Source organism: Lissotriton vulgaris, chromosome 9 (genome assembly GCF_964263255.1).
Source record: "Lissotriton vulgaris chromosome 9, aLisVul1.2, whole genome shotgun sequence".
Classification (NCBI taxonomy): domain Eukaryota; kingdom Metazoa; phylum Chordata; class Amphibia; order Caudata; family Salamandridae; genus Lissotriton; species Lissotriton vulgaris.
The window spans coordinates 273,655,841-273,674,372 of NC_141697.1; the positions used below are offsets into that span (position 1 = coordinate 273,655,841).

General features: G+C 46.5%; 1 protein-coding gene across 2 annotated transcripts in view; it reads right to left on the reverse strand.

Annotated features, from left to right (window-relative positions):
* Positions 1-18,532, reverse strand: part of LOC147689998 (uncharacterized) — a 155,883-nt gene that overhangs the window by 13,234 nt on the left and 124,117 nt on the right. For both annotated transcript variants that reach the window (XM_086937551.1, XM_086937552.1), the window contains exons 11-12: positions 16,175-16,235; positions 14,922-15,019 (exon numbers count right to left, since the gene is read on the reverse strand). In XM_086937551.1, coding sequence (XP_086793677.1) covers positions 14,922-15,019; positions 16,175-16,235 — 159 coding nt within the window. The remainder of the gene's footprint in view (positions 1-14,921; positions 15,020-16,174; positions 16,236-18,532) is intronic.

Here is an 18,532-nt window from a genome sequence, read left to right on the forward strand (position 1 = left end):
CTTACATTTTTTGTACATTCTTCGTATGCTTTAAGGCATTGAACCACACACAGTTTAGTATTGCTAGGAAAAGCATAATAAATCAACACATCGAGACAGTCTTAGTTCTAGCTGTTATATTAAAGGAAGCCCCTTCAGGGGTGAATACTCTACCCGTAATATCCAGGGCCTTCACGTCTGAAGAACGTCGACAAGCCGAAAGACAGAGTAGCATAGCGAGTTTAGCTGAAAGTTGCTTTCTGGACAACAAATCGTTATGGGGCCAATTTGCAAGAAAATCGAGCACCTTAGAGACGTCCCACAAGGACGTATACTTAGGCTTAGGCGGATTCGCAACCCAAATCCCCTTCAAGAGCTTACAGACCATAGGATGCATACCTACCGGTTTACCATCAATCTGAGAATGGCCCGCCGAAATCGCGGAGCGGAAGTTATTAACAGAACGATAAGCTAACCCCTCCGATGCTTTCGTGGAAAGAAAATTTATGATACAGGGTAGTCCTGCCCCCAAGGGATCCACGTGTTCCATGCACCAATGAACCCAGCCTTTCCAAGTATACCGCTTTCTAGTGGAGGGAGCCCAGGCTTGATCAATGAAGGCTGAAGCTTGTTCCGAAAACTCTGGCATTTGCCAACGTTTCCTGAAAGTCTTCAGGCCATCAGTGTTAGATGCCCCGACAGAACCATCGGGTGCATCTCTCCTTGAGGGCCCAGGAGCAGCGTTTGAGAATCCGGGATCCTCCTGGGAAAGTCGCAGCACAGTTCCAGAAGGCTCGGGAACCACAGCTGTGACTTCCAAAGGGGAGTCACTAAAATCAACTCCGCCTTCTGACGCAGAACCCGAGAGTACAATCGGGGGATCAGTATGAAGAGGGGAAACGCATAATTCAGTGACTGAGACCAGTCCTGAGAAAAGGCATCCGTCGCTAGAACCAGCGGATCCGGTCTCCAACTGAAAAACAGACATCTGACGATTCAGGCGGGACGCGAAAATATCGAGCAGACACGTTTCCCAAATCTTTTGCAACCAGTGCACCACCTTCGGGTTGAGTTGCCAATTGCTGTAGTATTTCAGGTGGCGTGAGTGCCAATCCGCCGCCACATTCGACTGACCCGGGATGTATTCCGCCGTGACCGAAATCTGATGTGTCAGACAGTAATGCCAGAAATCCTTCGCTATTTCGACATGGAGGATCTTGTACCCCCTAGTTTGTTGATGTAGCGCACCGCCGATATGTTGTCCATCCTCAGTAGGATGCAACAAGACACCTTCTTGGGTGCTAGGGTTCTGACTGCGAACGAACCGGCGAGCAGCTCGAGACAATTTATGTGCAGCTCTAGCTCCTGCAGAGACCACCTGCCGCCGGTGGAAATACTTCCACAACGCGCTCCCCAGCCCCAACGGCTGGCATCGGACTCTATGACCACTTCCGGAACGGAGCCGAAGATGGCCCGACCGTTCCAAGCCTCCACGTGGCCCAACCACCACTAGAGTTCCTGCCAAACTTCCGACGACAGAGGAACCAGATCCGTATAGGAGAGACCCTCCTGCAGGTGTCGAATCTTCAACCTCTGAAGGGCCCGATAATGTAGGGGCCGCGGAAATATTGCTTGCACAGAGGATGCCAAGAGACCCACTACTCTGGCAATCGCTCGCAACGTCACCGTCTGTCTGGACAACAGGACGCGCAATTCCTTCTGAATGTCGCGCAGTTTCGACCGCGGGAGACTCAACTGAGCCTTTTGTGAGTCTATGAGAAAGCCCAGAAATTCTATCTTCTGGGTCGGGCAGAGAACCGACTTCTTCTTGTTGACGACAAAACCTAGATTTTGCAGCGTAACAATGGTCAAGCGCAGATGCCGAAGAGCTGTATCCTGCGTCTGTGCCATGATCAGGATGTCGTCTAAGTACACTATCATACGGAGCCCCTGCTCCCTGAGATATGCAATCACCAGTTTTAACACCTTGGTGAAGCACCAAGGAGCCGATGAGACCGAAAGGCAGGACCAGATACTCGTACCATTGGTCTCTCCACTGAAACTGTAGAAATCTCCGATGGGGAGGAAAAATCGGAACGGATAGGTAGGCGTCCTTCAGGTCCAAACGGACCATCCAGTCCCCCTGTTTCAACAGTTCCGCCAGAAGATGGATGCCCTCCATCTTGAAGTGCTTGTAAACTTAGAACTGGTTGAAGGCTTTCAAATTGAGTACCAACCTGTAACCTCCACCTTTCTTCTGTACTAGAAAAATATTGCTGCAGAAACCGCAAGGGCCCGCGTCGCAGCGTGCTATCGCGCGTTTCCGCAGCAATTCTCCTATTTCTGAATCGATAAAAACTTCTTCTGCTTGGGAAAAAAACAACTGTCTGGGAAAAACATCCTGAATGGGAACCTGAAAGAAATGCAGATGAAAACCTCGAACAGTCTCTAGGACCCAGGCGTCCTGAGATAACTGAACCCAATTGTGAAAGAAATGATAAGTACGACCCCCAAAGGGCAACGGGTAAGGATCCGGAGCACTCACCTCCTGATTCTGAGGCCTGGAAGCCACCACGATAAGATCCCTTGTTGAACCGTCGCTTGTTGAACCGCTGCCTGGTAGGGTAGAAGGTTCCTCCTCTGGTGGAATCCCACTCTCCTCTACCACGTCCAAAATCACCTCTGTGGGGGCCTTGGAATTGCTGACGGCCAAACGAGTGTCCCCGGCCTCATCTGGCCCGGTTAAAAACACCAGTTTGCAGGGCACGCTTGATGCCGGATTGAGCCTTATCCAAAGTGGTAAAAGTACCAACGTACTTCGCCACACGGTCGCCGAACAGGTTGCCATCCGCCAAGGGCCCTGGTTCTGCGGTGGCCAGTTCAGTGAGGTTAGTGTCCATCCTCATGAGAAGGGACTTTCGTCGTTCAGTTGAAATTGCACAGTTTGCATTGCCCAAAAGGCAAATGGCCCTCTGGGTCCAGCCCGCCAACACATGCGGATCCTCCGAGGGCGCCTGAGAGGTTGCTGCGCCCTTCTTTGCGGTATCAGCTGAAGTGAAACCCTGCATTTTTGCAAACTTCTCCAGTTGTTTCGTGATCGGTTTCAGAGCACTAGCCAGAGCCTGCTGAACAGTTCCTGGAACTGCCTTCTCCAGGGCCTTGTTGACGGAATCTTGGACGGTGGCGTCCAGAGCCTCAACAATTTTCTCTTCAACAGAAGGTTTGACCACTTCCTCAGCATAGACATTCTCCTCATCATATGTCACCCAGTCCTCCATGGCGGCACCAAATTTATACATAGACTTGCTCATACTCCAGCCAAGAGCAAAATAAGAGGAGTAAACAGGGGGAGCCAACCCACAGCACAGAAAATATATGGGCAACCAGGTACCTAGCTCCTCAGCCAAAGGCTGTATAAAGTTATTGCAGCCCTCAGGCGTAAATATGGAGACAAAATCCTTTCAAAAGAATATCCAGTCCAAAGAGGTGTGCACCCTCTAAGCCCAGCAGTTGTTGCAGCTTGCCAAGCGTCAAAACCTCCTCCGATGGAAGTCAGCATGAGAATGTTCGAGAAAACTAACTAAACTGACTAAAAAAGGGCAGTAGCGATGTGCGTAGCCCAATCCTACTGAAAACCAGCCTAATTGGGCTACGCACGTCGAAACCATCAATCTAATCCTGTCTACCGGCTCCGAGCATCTAAGGCCAATGAGGGAGGGCCATGCGCTCTATAGATTAGCAAAAACCTCGCCGTCGGCGAGTCGGTACCGTGCCCAGCAGTTATTCTGGAGTTTAGAAATGCCCCCAAAGCAAGCGGCAGCCGCCGCGATCTCCGCGCGAGTGCAGGAAAAAGTCAATGCCTCACACATGAGCAAGAGCGATACAAGCGCTGCTCCCGAAATACCAATACGGCGTCCCGGTGAGTTCGCGGCCCCTGTAAGCAAATGGGGAGAGGCGCGAACTCACCCGGCGCCGAAAAGCGGAAAGCGAGCAACAAGCTCGAAGCACAGCGCGCCGCAGCGCGAACAAATAAACCCCAGCCCAAAAGGGCAAAGAGCACTCAACAATTACAATAGCGTCACAAGTATCAAGAATAGCGATACAAATATCAACAAGCCATTTCGCAAAAGAGCTAGTAAAATAGGCACTTAACTGGCTGCATGAGCAGCAAAGAAAGAGGACTATATCCGGTGTTTTCCGGTTCTTATGGGCTATTACAGGAAGTGATGTGTGCTAGCATCATGGGAAATGTAGTTTTGTTTATATATACAACGTTTTTCATTGGCTGCTGTGTGTGGCATTAAAAGAAAGAGGAGCATAATACGAAGCCTCCGGTCCTGTAATAGAATTGCCTGCTAGACTTCCCTGCAAAAACTCTCCCATCACCCGGCCCTCTTTATTGCTCACAGTTTGTTTAGGCCTAGCCACGGGTTAAGAGCTGCTGCTTTCAAATTCTATTCTTTATTTGCTTCTGGTTGTCATTGAGTTTTATAGGGACAGATCGGGATAACATAAATTACATCATATAACGCTTTTTAAACAATCATATAAAAGGCTGTAGAATATGAAAGAGTTGGGACAACATGAAAGCAGACAAAATAAATCTGAAAGTCCATCCAGAAGGTTTTAATAAAGTTTATTTTACAGGTCAGGTTTATACACAAGGCATTCAATTTACACATTTCAGGTTTTGATATAGGCCAAATGTACATTGATCCAAATGTACATTGATCATATGAATGGGCACTACATTGCCTCCCGGAGGGGAGGGAGGAGGGAGGGGGCGGAGATGATCTCTAAATAAAGTAGTCTTATTTCTTAAAATCCTGTATGATTTCTAAGCAGCTATTCAGAGTGTTTTAATATGACTGATTCAAACATTTTGTAGGCATGCAACTATCTGCTTCATTTTAGGCATCTTCAAAGTAAGGCATTGGAGTTCCCCATTGTCTACTACTATAAAGTCAGGCTCACTTGATTGGTACACTGTGGGGCTGGTTTGTAATTATTTCCAGTGCTCCTTTGGGGTCCAAGTCCAGTTCTGCTGGAGATTCTAAACTGGGCCAGAGTTTTTTCATGTTACCCCTAATGTATTGGGGTCACACCCAGTAGATTCCTGTAAGCCCCCAAAACTGATCCAGCATCAGCTGAAATCGCAACTTAAGTTGACCCAGATAGCTGGGGGTATTTTGAAACGCTTAAGTAAATCATCATTCAGGCCGATTGGACCACCACTGGAAATGTATAAATTGCGGGCGCGTGGGGCAGTGTCCTACGGGGCCGAGCTGTGGGGTTACAAGAGCGGTCCAGCAATCGCTTTCGCTGAGAATAGATTTCTAAGGCAGCTGGTAGCCCTGCCCCTGAGTTCTCCACTGGTGCCATGAAGACTTGACCTTGGCCTTAGACCTATTGAAGAAGAACTGGCCCTCAGACCTTTAACTTTCTGGAGGAGACTCTGGGTCACCCCAGAGCTGAATGAATATAGGCAAGAGTTAATTGAAGTTCTCGGGCTGCCTAATGTGGGTAAACTTCCCTGGTTCAAGCATGCTAGAGAGGAACTCGAGAAGCTTGGCCTTGCATCAATGTGGTCAGATCCGGAGCATACTTGTGCTGGAATTTCACGGAAACAACTGGTCCAGCTGTACCGGAATAACAAAAGGGCTCTTTTACTATCTAGCGCCCAGTCGGGCACTCTCGCAGCTACATTTTTATTGACCAAAGATTCTTACTACTTTGAGCATGTCCTAGATGACATTACCCCGGCTGTCTCAAGGAAGCTCTTTCTCCAATGGCGGCACGGTTTGCTACCCTTAATATCACTTACGTCTAAGTGGTGTGCACTATCCTCTAAGAACTGTCCAGGGTGCAATGCAGAACTAGAAAATGAGGTGCATGTTGTTTTCTTTTGTCCTGCTTATCTGAACCCGAGACGGAGGTGGGTCATTCCGATTTGTAAAACCTTCGGGATAAACCATTGTATACATGCATTCAGAATTTTAAAATCGGATCTTGCACCAGTTGTGGTTTTTGCTGTCACTAAGTTCCTGAAAAGGGGGTGGTGATGAACAGAGTGTCTGAATTAAGCAGACCACTCTTACCCAGTCCAAAGATCAGGGCTTGATCCATCACCGTTATTTATCTCACTGCACCATCCCAGCTCAGAACCTGGCTATATGCAAATCAGTCTGTCCCTGGCCCAGTGCATCATGGGAACAGGGCAGACTAAACTACCAAGCCAATTCTTCACCAGAAAGGAGACAAGCTACCGGGGACCGGTTTCTGGCATTTCAGCCGTCTTCGGCCCGGCTTGCTTGAATCCTGATGGTGCAGTGAGAAAGGGACTCATGTCTGAGTATACCCTGCCACACCTATAGTGGCCAAAAACGATTCAGAAAAGGGGGTGGTGATGAACAGAGTGTCTGAATTAAGCAGACCACTCTTACCCAGTCCAAAGATCAGGGCTTGATCCATCACCGTTATTTATCTCACTGCACCATCCCAGCTCAGAACCTGGCTATATGCAAATCAGTCTGTCCCTGGCCCAGTGCATCATGGGAACAGGGCAGACTAAACTACCAAGCCAATTCTTCACCAGAAAGGAGACAAGCTACCGGGGACCGGTTTCTGGCATTTCAGCCGTCTTCGGCCCAGCTTGCTTGAATCCTGATGGTGCAGTGAGAAAGGGACTCATGTCTGAGTATACCCTGCCACACCTATAGTGGCCAAAAACGATTCAGGAAAGGGGGTGGTGTTGAACAGAGTGTCTGAATTAAGCAGACCACTCTTACCCAGTCCAAAGATCAGGGCTTGATCCATCACCGTTCAAGCAAGCCGGGCCGAAGACGGCTGAAATGCCAGAAACCGGTCCCCGGTAGCTTGTTTCCTTCCCAGTATAAGAATTGGCTTGGTAGTTTGGTCTGTCCTGTTCCCATGATGCACTGGGCCAGGGTCAGACTAATTTGCATATAGCCAAGTTCTGAGCTGGGATGGTGCAGTGAGCTAAAAAACGGTGATGGATCAAGCCCTGATCTTTGGACTGGGTAAGAGTGGTCTGCTTAATTCAGACACTCTGTTCATCACCACCCCCTTTTCTGAATCATTTTTGTCTACCATAAGCGTGGAAGGGTATACTCAGATGTGAGTCCCTAGCTCATTGCACCATCAGGATTCAAGCAAGCCGGGCCGAAGACGGCTGAAATGCCAGAAACCGGTCCCCGGTAGCTTGTTTCCTTCCCAGTATAAGAATTGGCTTGGTAGTTTGGTCTGCCCTGTTCCCATGATGCACTGGGCCAGGGTCAGACTAATTTGCATATATTTACAACAAGGGGTGGTGAGGGACAGAGTCTCTGAATTAAGCAGAAAGCTCTCACCCAGTCAAGAGATCAGGGCTAGATCCAACACCGTTTTTTAGCTCACTGCACCATCCCAGTTTCAGAACCTGGCTGTATGCAAATTAGTCTGTTCCTGTCTCAGTGCATGATGGGAACAGGGCAAACCAAACTACAAAAGCCAATTCTTACACTGGGAAGGAAACAAGCTCCCGGGGACCGGTTTCTGGCATTACAGCCGTCTTCGGCCCGGTTTGCTTGAATCCTGATGGTGCAATGAGCAAGGGTCTCACATCTGAGAATACCCTTCCACGCTTGGGGTGGACAAAAATATTTACAACAAGGGGTGGTGAGGGACAGAGTCTCTGAATTAAGCAGAAAGCTCTCACCCAGTCATCACCACCCCCTTTTCTGAATCGTTTTTGGCCACTATAGCTGTGGCAGGGTATACTCAGACATGAGTCCCTTTCTCACTGCTCCATCAGGATTCAAGCAAGCCGGGCCGAAGACGGCTGAAATGCCAGAAACCGGTCCCCGGTAGCTTGTCTCCTTTCTGGTGAAGAATTGGCTTGGTAGTTTAGTCTGCCCTGTTCCCATGATGCACTGGGCCAGGGACAGACTGATTTGCATATAGCCAGGTTCTGAGCTGGGATGGGGCAGTGAGATAAATAACGGTGATGGATCAAGCCCTGATCTTTGGACTGGGTAAGAGTGGTCTGCTTAATTCAGACACTCTGTTCATCACCACCCCCTTTCCTGAATCGTCACTAAGTTCCTAGCAGCAATGCCGAATACTATAAGGCAACTTCTGGTTAATCTATAAACTAGGACAAAGAGAACACACCTACAGAACGGTCTTGGAGCTGGGATTCCAATATTAGCTGGGCATGATCGGCAAACTGATATGTACTAGAACAAGTTACTACTGTGGAATGGTTTTATTAATTCTGTTTTTAACTTTTTACCGTACTATTTTAACTGTTTTATGCTGTGTTCTTTTATGACAATTTTTTGTCGAAATAAAGATATTTGATTACAGCTTTTCGGGAAAAAAGGAACATGCAGCTGCCTCTCACTCCATGTCCACTAAGAGTGAAGCTCTAGTGAAAGGGAGTCAGAAACATGTTCAGAGAATCTCTCCCTCACATGTGGTCTGCAGGAGCCCCACCTCCCAACCCTCAATCCAGTAGGCATACACAATGTGCATTTCACAGAATGATTATCTGTTATACAGTAGTTGTGTCGAAAACACGTGTATACAAATTACTATGCTAGGGCTAAAGGTCAAATAAGGCCCAATCATGTGTCTTCACACATCTCTACCATACTCTTTTTACCTCAATTGGTAGTAGACTTCCTACAACGTGCTTCAGTTAGTTTAGTTATACATCAATTTACTACTAAGCAAAGTCATGCAATATGTGCACCATACCTTATGGTGCTTTCATACTCGAAGTTGGAGCTTCATGGTTTTGTGCCCCTCCAGCAACCAGTCGGTGTGTCTATACCGACACATATTACACCTTTTCCAGGTTTGGTCTCAATGGAGTGAGGAGGAGTCTGCTTAGGCCCAGCTCCTGTATGGTATGCATAATATTTAACACTACATTTTGTTCACAGGTGTATTTGGAAGGATACTGCTCCTTTCCCTTCCTCTTCCTGCAGGAAGGACCACACAAGGTCAGCTGTCTCTTAGGTTTGCATCTCTTCAGCTTCCACCTTCACGGTCAATGGATGCAACCGGGATTTGAGATTTTCCTTCTGGGTCCCCGTAGCAAAACATGGCAATCGAAGCACATATATATTTAGCTATAAAAAATAAAACAAGTTGACCTGCTTTTCGTTGTTGGGGCCTTCACTCGCACGCGCATTTTTTTTGCTGTTGCAGTTTTATATAGTGCAAACTCAACCTGAAGGTATCAGCGCGCTTTACACTAGCACCAGTTGAATTACAGAGGGACACCTTCATTTTAGGCACCGATAGATTCAGTGATTGTTCCAGAATCACAGGAGGTTTAAGCCTCCCGCCAGATTCGAACCTGGTTACAGAGTCGGCCGCTCTAGCCATTAGGCCACATCCCTTTGAATGCAAAAAGCAATATTAAGTCAGCACGTGTTACATGCAACCAGGCCTGCACTGCATGCAACACTAAAAACTTGTAAAAAAAAAACACTTCATCATGTAGTGAGCTCGAACTACGTAGCAGTACATTCATGCGTCTTAAAGATCGAAACAACTTATATCAGCCTTAGTGGACATCATGAGGAGCACAAATCCATTCCTGCGAGCAATCTCCTCCTTTCCACAGCAGGATGACTAAAACGTTGAGCCCGGTACTGCAAGTAGAACAAATGAGGACGGACATAACTGCTCTCCTCTAATCTTCAGAAAACTGACATCCTGACATTGTGAGGAACAGTACTCTGCCTTCTTTAAGTAACAAACTTACTCAGGAGCTGTTACTAGAATGCTCTAAAACAATGCACTATGTACTACTTTGCATCCTGGCACCAGCTCTTGGTAGCAGCTTGTTTCAATCACTTCATTCAGCAGTCTGTGTCCAGCTGTGCACTCAGTCCAAATGTCACTTTCTCACTATTCGGCTGTTCCATCCTATTACAGGAGTAACAGAGCAGACATGGGATACTGGGCCACATCCATGTGTTGGGGTCATTTGCCACTGGTTTCCTGGGGCCTGTCCTACTAAAAGTCAGCAAATTGGGTGTAGGGCAGTGCCCTTTTTGTATGGTCAGCCCCACACTATTTCCCCCACTACTGATGGTTAGGACTCTGAAAGTGCACTGTAGCCTGCTATCCAGGCCCCAGTACTTTCTCCCTAAAATATGACACAAGTGAATTGCTAACCCCAATTGGCAAAGGCTTTAACCCCTTTAGAAGTCCCTTTTAAGTGGCACCAGTAATACTTACGGCCTGAGATTTAAAGGGGTCACCAGGGCCTGCAGAAGCAATTGTGCCAACCTGAGTGACCCAAGCAAACAGATGACCCCAGTCCTGCAATTGTAGGTTGTATGAGCAATGCAAACTGCTCAAACTCGACTTTGCCCTCAACATGAGTAGCAAGGTCAAAGCACTGTTTTAATATATGCCACTCACCCATAAGGTAGGCCTCCTGAACCTAGGAGGCAGAGTGCATTATATTAAAGGTGTGGACATACAAGTGCAACCTTAAATGACCCCATAGTAGCACCTTTCCATTACGGATTACTGCAAGCATTCAGGGGGCCAAAAGATAACATGGTCTGGCACCCACATACCCGAGGTTGCCAGCTCCATTATGGTCCCACTAAAAAGTGTTATGTTTGGTAACAAATGACTTGTCTCAGCAAATCTGACTGGCTTCCCAGGTCAGGTCAGATTTGGTGTGGCATGCACCCAGGTGGCTACCTTAGAGCTTGCTCACATGGTTGCCCCAGCCTTTCCTGTGCCCCTGCTGAAAGCCTGCAGCTGCTGCAGCTAAGACAATAATCTGGCCCACTGCCAGGAGGTGTGAACACTTCCAGGAATCAGAAACAAAGGCCTCTCTAGAAAGGTGGTGTCCCCTCCTTACCTGATAGGAGGGCTAGTGATGTGGCACATTAAAGCAGTAAACTTCAAAGCTACCACTGCCTCTGATATGCAACAAGGCTGCCTTCCAAAGGAGGAAACAGCCAAACTCCTCACCCAAGGCACATTTGTACCTCGGCAAGCAGGAAAATTAGGTAGTCAGTAGGCTTACACTCATGTTAGCCACACCCCTGGGGCGGGGTACCTGGTCTGTAACAGCTGAGGAGGAGTGCTGCCTTTTTCAAAAGTGGCAGAATATAGGGTTCTCGGTAGAAAAAGGTGGCAGATCCCCTTCTCCCCCCCCCGGACGTGCTCACATCGGCGGTGAATTGGCCGCTGAGGCTCTTAGCCCATTGGCTAAAGGCACCCACACCCCTGATTCTAGGATTTAAGGAGCACCCCTGGCACCAGAACAGTAGGTCTGCTTGAATTGCAACCAAGCACAAAGAAGATACCAGTGACTGTGATTTCAGGACCTGCACAAAGCGAAGGCAGGAAAAACTGAACCTGTTGCAACCACCCCGTGACTTCACAATCACGACTCGTCCCTGATCAGAGATTGGCTCCAGAGGAAAGAGGAACCTCTCTGCAAGCCAAAGGCAACTCAAGAACTCCCTTGGACTAGAGGTACTCGTCCCCTGCAGCCTGTAGGCATATCACACTCCTGGAACCAAAGAATCACTGGCCATCGGGCCTGCTGAAGGATCACTCCAAAGTAAATGGTCTAGTGCATTTTGGGAAACGTAGTTCTGACCAGCAGCAAGTTTCAGGTTGCTACTTTTATCTCCTGGACATCGAAGTAACCAAAAGCTGCGTTTGGTAGTACCAAGGCTTGTTGGTGGCCAGTTGGGTTACAACTACCTGTGTTTGACGCTGTGCCTCCAGGGAATCCAGCATCTTCAACCCATTGTCGTATTTTTGCATCCCTTTCCTCATCAGCATCATCAAATTAGAAAAACGAGCTCCCGCATTTAACCCCGAGGACAGCCAGGACAACTATGCACCTGGGCCCTACAAGCCAGCTAAAATTCAACCGACTGAGCCTGTTCCTGCGAACCGCATCAACTTAACCTACCCCCCCCCCCCTCCCCCCCCCCCCAGATTGTCTTAATTTTGGTGTCTAAAATGATATAAAAATCTATATCTTATAAATTGGTGTCTGATTTCTTTCGAGTGTTGGCAATTACTTATCGTCCATATTGGAACTCTGAAATGCTCATTACATTTTCCTCTAATAAAGCCTGACTGCTCTGTGCCACACTACCATGACTGAGCTAGGAATTCATTAGTGTGAATCCAAAGGACTTATCTGGGGTAACATGAAGGTATTGCATAGTGAAGCCTACACACGCTCACTACATAATACCCTACTTTCATACATTGGGCAACACAATCCAATTTAGTATAATGGGAAGTGATCAGGAACATGATTCTCCCTTGTGGCACTACACTTGCAGAGTTCCCGTAATCTAATTACATAGTGTGACCCCTAGATGGCTGGTCCATTCCAGTAGTCAAATAAGATCATGAGGCATGCATGTAGTCTCAATTTCCCCCACAAATCAATTGCTCACTCTCTGTACAGTTCTTCATTCTTACTACTGGGGATGTATTGCACATGTGTGAGTCTTTTCCAAGCTCCTGCAGGCCGGGGCCTTGGTGGTTTAGGATAATACCTGGGGCTGCCGGATAAGGAAGGCGTGGGACATGTCTCTGTAGGACTGACTGCCCTGGTTTGGCCTGTTAAAGTATATTTTTTTTAACTATGGATTGGGATGCGACCACAAACGATCGCCAGTGCGGAGATTAATTCAAGCATTACATCCATCACTTTGTGTTTTGATGCCACGGGTTTGTCCTTTGGCACAGTGGCTTGGTGCTTGACTGCAGGTCTGAATGTTGTGGCTACATCAGGCAGCAAGCTGGTTGTGTGCCCTGCCAAGGCTGATGCAGGCAGTTGCAGCCCCAATCAGGCCCACAGACGAATCCTGGATGATGCAGATCAGCCCAGGCAGATAGTTAGTTGCAGCTCAGATTGGGCTAATGCAGTACCCATGAGAGCTCCACTTCTGATCGGACTAATGCATTAATCCGAACAGACATCCCTGCCCAAGCAGATATGCTCAGGTAGGTTAAGCGTTTACTTCCAGGAACTAGTTGTGAGAGATCAGGGAGAACCTCTGCAGCACAGGTAACTCCTAGCATACTCCATTGTAGTCAGCTCTGTCCATGGCCCTCAGTACCAGGGACATACTGAGCCTCTCTCCTAAACACACTCCTCCTGCAAGGGCAGATGGACTTTTCCCTCCCTCAGCAAGCAGGCAGTCAGCCACTCTTCTACGCACTTCAAGAAGATCCACCACTCCACCAGCAAACAGTGCAGATTACAGATAATGTCTCCTCGCCTCTGGTAGACTGGTGATCAGACAGACACAAGACCTGGTTACGCAGTAGTCCTTTGAAAACTAGTATGAAGCACTTCCTTCCCCAGTCATGAATGATCTGGAACAAAGTGGGGTGGTTTGGATAGCATGTCTTGCACACATTCTAGACAGAGGCTTTAAATCCACTATCTGAAACATAGCAACCGGTTTGGGGTGCTATTGTTTAAGTGTTCTTCTCGGCTGCTCTCCAGACACAGTCTTGTTTAGAGTGATGCTTCTCACAGAAGGCAGCACTGGGGCTGTCTTCAGTCTAAAGCACCCACAACACAAGCACACGGAATTCTGAAGTTTCTATACCTGGAGGACATCAGGATTTCTCAAGTGGCAATCAGGATAAAGAAAAGGGCAGGCCTGACCTAGAAATTTCCTCACGTAAACCAACAGAAACGAACGTTCCACTCCTCAAACCTACCGTCAACCAAATGGTCATGCTCAAGAAGAACACATGCAAAAAAAACCTCGGAATTTATGAAGGCAGCCCTATCACCCTCCTCCTCACTTCGTCTAGATCTCCAACCTCCGGCCAAAGGAATACAGGTAATACGCTTCCATCTTCTAGGAAATTTGCCCCCATCATAAATTATGTCTTATGCCAAGGCAGGGGCATCCAAAATTGATCCCACTGGCTTCAGAACTCAGGATGTCTCGGACATGGAGCCCTACTACTGCACACAACATAAATGCTATACACACACTACACACAGGATGCAGGTTCACGGTTCTGGGCATGCACAATAGCAGAACCTTACACAAGAAGTTCCTGCAGGGCATACTCTAAATAACACAGATCAAAAGTTAAAGTTCAAGTTTGACATTTGTATAGCGCCCTATATACCCAGAGGGTCTCAAGGCGCTTGAGGAGGGGGGGGGTGCTTTTAACACTAACAGTTTCAAAAACACAATATGCTGCCTCACTGCTTTATGCACTAAACTAAAGGCAGGGACAGTAGTCCTCTGCCCTCTCTGAGAGCATGCTTGGTGCAGCCCTCCAAGTCACAAAGCAGGGCCAGAACTTCACATAACCCTAGACAGGCCTAGTCCTCTGCACACATGGCTAGTGTTATGTGAAGGGCAATATAAAAGTCAGAAAAACAGATGCATACAGAGTTGGGGACTCGGGCCAACGCAACACACAAGTATACGATGGAGGAGACTTTCCTGTCCCAACACCCGCAAACACAAAATGACTCACTGTGGGACAGAGTGGTGCCGTCCTCCCAATTCAAGATGGAGGCTTGTGGATTAAGCATGCAATTCCATTGAATGCAAAGCTTACTTAGCTGAATATAATACATTCAATCAAATTTACCCTTTGCACTTCGTGTTTCATCAGTTTTTGTAAAGTCTGGTGAAATTAAGAAGGCACTCCTAAAAAACAATGGCATTCCATTAACATAAATGCAGTCTCCTTTTTTGATCTGGGTGTTTTTGAATGTGAATTAACAACACCTTATTACACAATACTTAATTTTACCAAGTAGCCCTGCTGAAAGATATTACACATGGTCTTTGAGGATCAAAAGCTTCGACTTGGGACAACCAAATATTTTCAGTGTAAGAAAAGACAACTATGAAGAGAGAAGGGGCTTCCAGCAAATTGCTTACCTACATTAAAGATGAACGCATCAGTGAGGGACCCAGCAGTGCAGCAGCCTCCGCTGATTAACACCTTGTGGTCCGACACCGGCATGGCTGCATGGAAGCTGTGAGAAAAGAAGAGGTATGCTGCCAGTTATTTACATGATGCAAAATTCTTATAATGTATATGGTAATGTATCCCATATATTTAAGGGGAGAATGAAACTAGAGAATTATTCTCATGCAACCCGACACCTGTGTCCTCTATAAATCCTTTACTGTCCACAGCAGCCCCTGGATATGGTTTACTGAACGTCTCTCACTTTGTGTCCTAGTAACTTTTCACTTTGCCAGAGGACAACCAAGGAGCATCCTATTACAGAAAGAAAGTACTGCAGCTCGAGGAAGATGGTGCAGATGTAGGTAGTGAACATGGAAACTAACAGGCTCTAAGTCTTGAAGGATGGGGCTGGGCTCCACACATCCTATGACAGCAAAAGCTTTAGAGCAAAAGTTTCAGAAGATTGCAAAAATAAATAAAAAGGGGCGTGGGCACCTGCTTGCTGCAAATTCAGATGTTTAGCAATCAGGCTTGCGCGATCTGGTGAACCAGAGTCACTGGACACACAAATTCATGAAAATGTACTATCAGAGATTTCACAAAGAGTTCAAACAATGCCCTAAATACTTTGCCTGTGTGGTTGTCCACACATTACAATATTGCCATTTGTGTACTACTTTACCATAAAACAGATCCATGGCAGTGTTACCAAGACCTTGAACTCACCCCCAAGTGGCAAAAACACTATCTGCAATGACCACAAATATAGTACTCAGATCATCAGAGGAATATCCAAGCTTTAAGATTCATCCTCCTTTGGGTTACTTATGCCTTCGGCTTCGATAGACTATAAGCTCTGCATCCCAGCAGCAGAGGGTCAACAATTTAAACACCACCCTCAACAGAATGGTCCAACCTCTAAATCAAGCCCATTGGATGGTCAATGTGGTCTATCAGCACCTTTAGCATGATAACCTCTGTACTAAATAATGTTCAGAAGATCAATTTTGTGGCAATTTCCAATCCAAGAACTAAATTCTGTCGCACTGATGTCAAACGGTCTAACCAATGAAATAGTAAAGCTTTATATCTCATTTACATGGACTTAAAACTCACCTTCAGTATCATCAACCAAGCTTTTTGTTCCCCATCTCCCAGAATGGATTATTCCTTATTCCCACCTATGCCTCAATCATTAACAGAAGCACCTGGCTCTTACCAGCGAGGTGAAGGCTGCCCAGAACCTGGTGGCATACGTATAGATGTGTACTCCATGAATCCTGGGAAATAGAAAGAAGGAATTCAGCCAACAGTAGGGAGGGTCACTGGTTTCTTAAAAAAATAAATGTAAAAAAAGAGATCCATTTATATTTATTTACTTTCCCCTGTGCCCAGACTGGGAGGTTTGCATCACAGAGATGAGCATTTGATAACATTTTCCTCCTCCCAATGAGATACAGATATTATACTTGTGGCTCTTTTTGTAGAAACCGGAAATGGAAACTCACTGTAGAGATGAACTACATTACAAAGCATGACGGGAAAAGAAGTAAAGAGATTTTTTTTGCAGTAATTTTATGAAAGATTGGCAGCAGCGAACCCTAAAACTACCAAACTTGACATGAATCTGAGAGAATTACAATGGGTGGGGGAAGCAGGAAGAACAGATTATAAATTAATGTGGGCTATTGTATGCTCAGGCAATATTTTTTCTCCGTTCAGGTCCGAGTAAAATGTAATAGTATTTTGTGAGCCTGGCATAAAAGATGCAGCCTTGTTGGAAAGGCAAATCCAAGTTAATCAGCTGGGAACGCTTCCCTCTGCCACAGACAGTAATACTCTGGCATCTGGGCACCATTGCATCATTTCAGGGAAAAGACTGCATTAAAAAGATTTTACTTTCCCAATCTTCTAAAATAATTTTGGTTACAAGTGGTGTCCTCTTTCATATAAAATGTCAACGTAGCATAGTTCAGGTTATCAAATGAATAATTCGCAGATCACTCTACCTTCCTCCGCCAGGTACAGAGGCTATGCCACATCCACACCACTTCTTGAGAGGGGGCAACATGGCTTCTGGTACTGCTAATACTGTAGCAATAGCAAATGTTCCCAACACCACAAACCGAACTGGCACTTGGTACTTGTTGGGCCAGTTAACCAACATAAAAGTTCTTAAAATATGAAAAGCTGAATTAGCTTTGCTGGAATTTAAACCCATGGCCTGTAGGTTACATGCTGATCTCTGCAGCAGGCACTTATTTCACTCATGAAACACACAAAAGGCGATGGGAGGCTGCTTGCAATAAGTCTAACCACTGGCAATAGCTTGGGATAGCACAGTAGCACTCTAACCCATCGTTCTTTTGCTCACCATGCCACCTCAGTGTGAACCCAGACATATGCAAATCAGTACTAACTCTGCTCCAATGGGAACAGTCCAGCCCGATCTGCGAAGCCAGGTACTCCATGAACCGGAACAAAAGCAACCCAGTACTAGATTTGCCCTAGTTTCACTCACCCATCTTTGAACCTGTTATTACCCTGGCCCCACTGTGTGTGTCTTGAAGCAGCCGCTAGTCACCTGACTTATAACCAGTACCATTGTCAAAATGTGGTTCGATAGTGGGTAATACTCTAAGCATGATTCCATCAGCTCGATTTGGATACCTGCGCATTGGACACAAAATATTAGCAAAGGATATCGGTGGAGGGCCCCTCAGTAGCCTTGTACCCCCTCTTGGATGAGCCCCTACTCGCTTTACTACATATGGCTCAGTTGGTCTCGTGCTTTGCGCTATATAAGTAGGGCTACCAGTTTTATTTTTTAAAATATATTTCTGTCTGCACTTATTCAGGTTTACTTTTTGATCATTTTAGTCGTTTATCCATATTTAGTTTGCATTCAATGTAAACAAGCATTGGAAATGCAATAGGTCTCGCATTAGGAAAGTTTGAGCTATTGATCTTGTAAATGACACTTTTATTTATGTGTTGGTTTTGAAAGTAGCAAAATTAATAGCTTTGTCAGTTACAATGTCAATAGTTTTAACTTTTGCAAATGTGACACCTATAGCATTTGCAATGTCATCCTTTCCGGATTTTTGCTTTGGCCTCTGGGACATGTAGTTTGGGTTGACCCTTTACAAACACCGGGCTACAAATCCTAAAATGTAAAGCAAAAAATAGAACTTTGTGAAGTAGTTATGCATGGACCTTTGAAACTGAAGATTTCCATCCCGTACTCAACCTATAACGTTGCTGGACTGCTAAGGGATGCCTTTACACTTCCGGGTCGCATAACAACGAATACACCGGCTGAATTTATTCTGGCAGTGGGAAGGTAATGCAATATGCTAGGTAACCTATGATTGGAGCAAGTGGTACTCATGAGCCAATCCCAGCGCACCACATAGAATGTCAAAGTGTTGATTGGTTGCGGAGTCCACAAAACGACGGAACACTGGCTCCGCGTCTATCAGAGTCTTTCTTTAGTCTAGTATGGCGTTTAGGTCAGTGGGGTGATAGCCAATTGTACTGACCTCGGGTGGTTAGATTATTGTAAATTTGGTTCAGG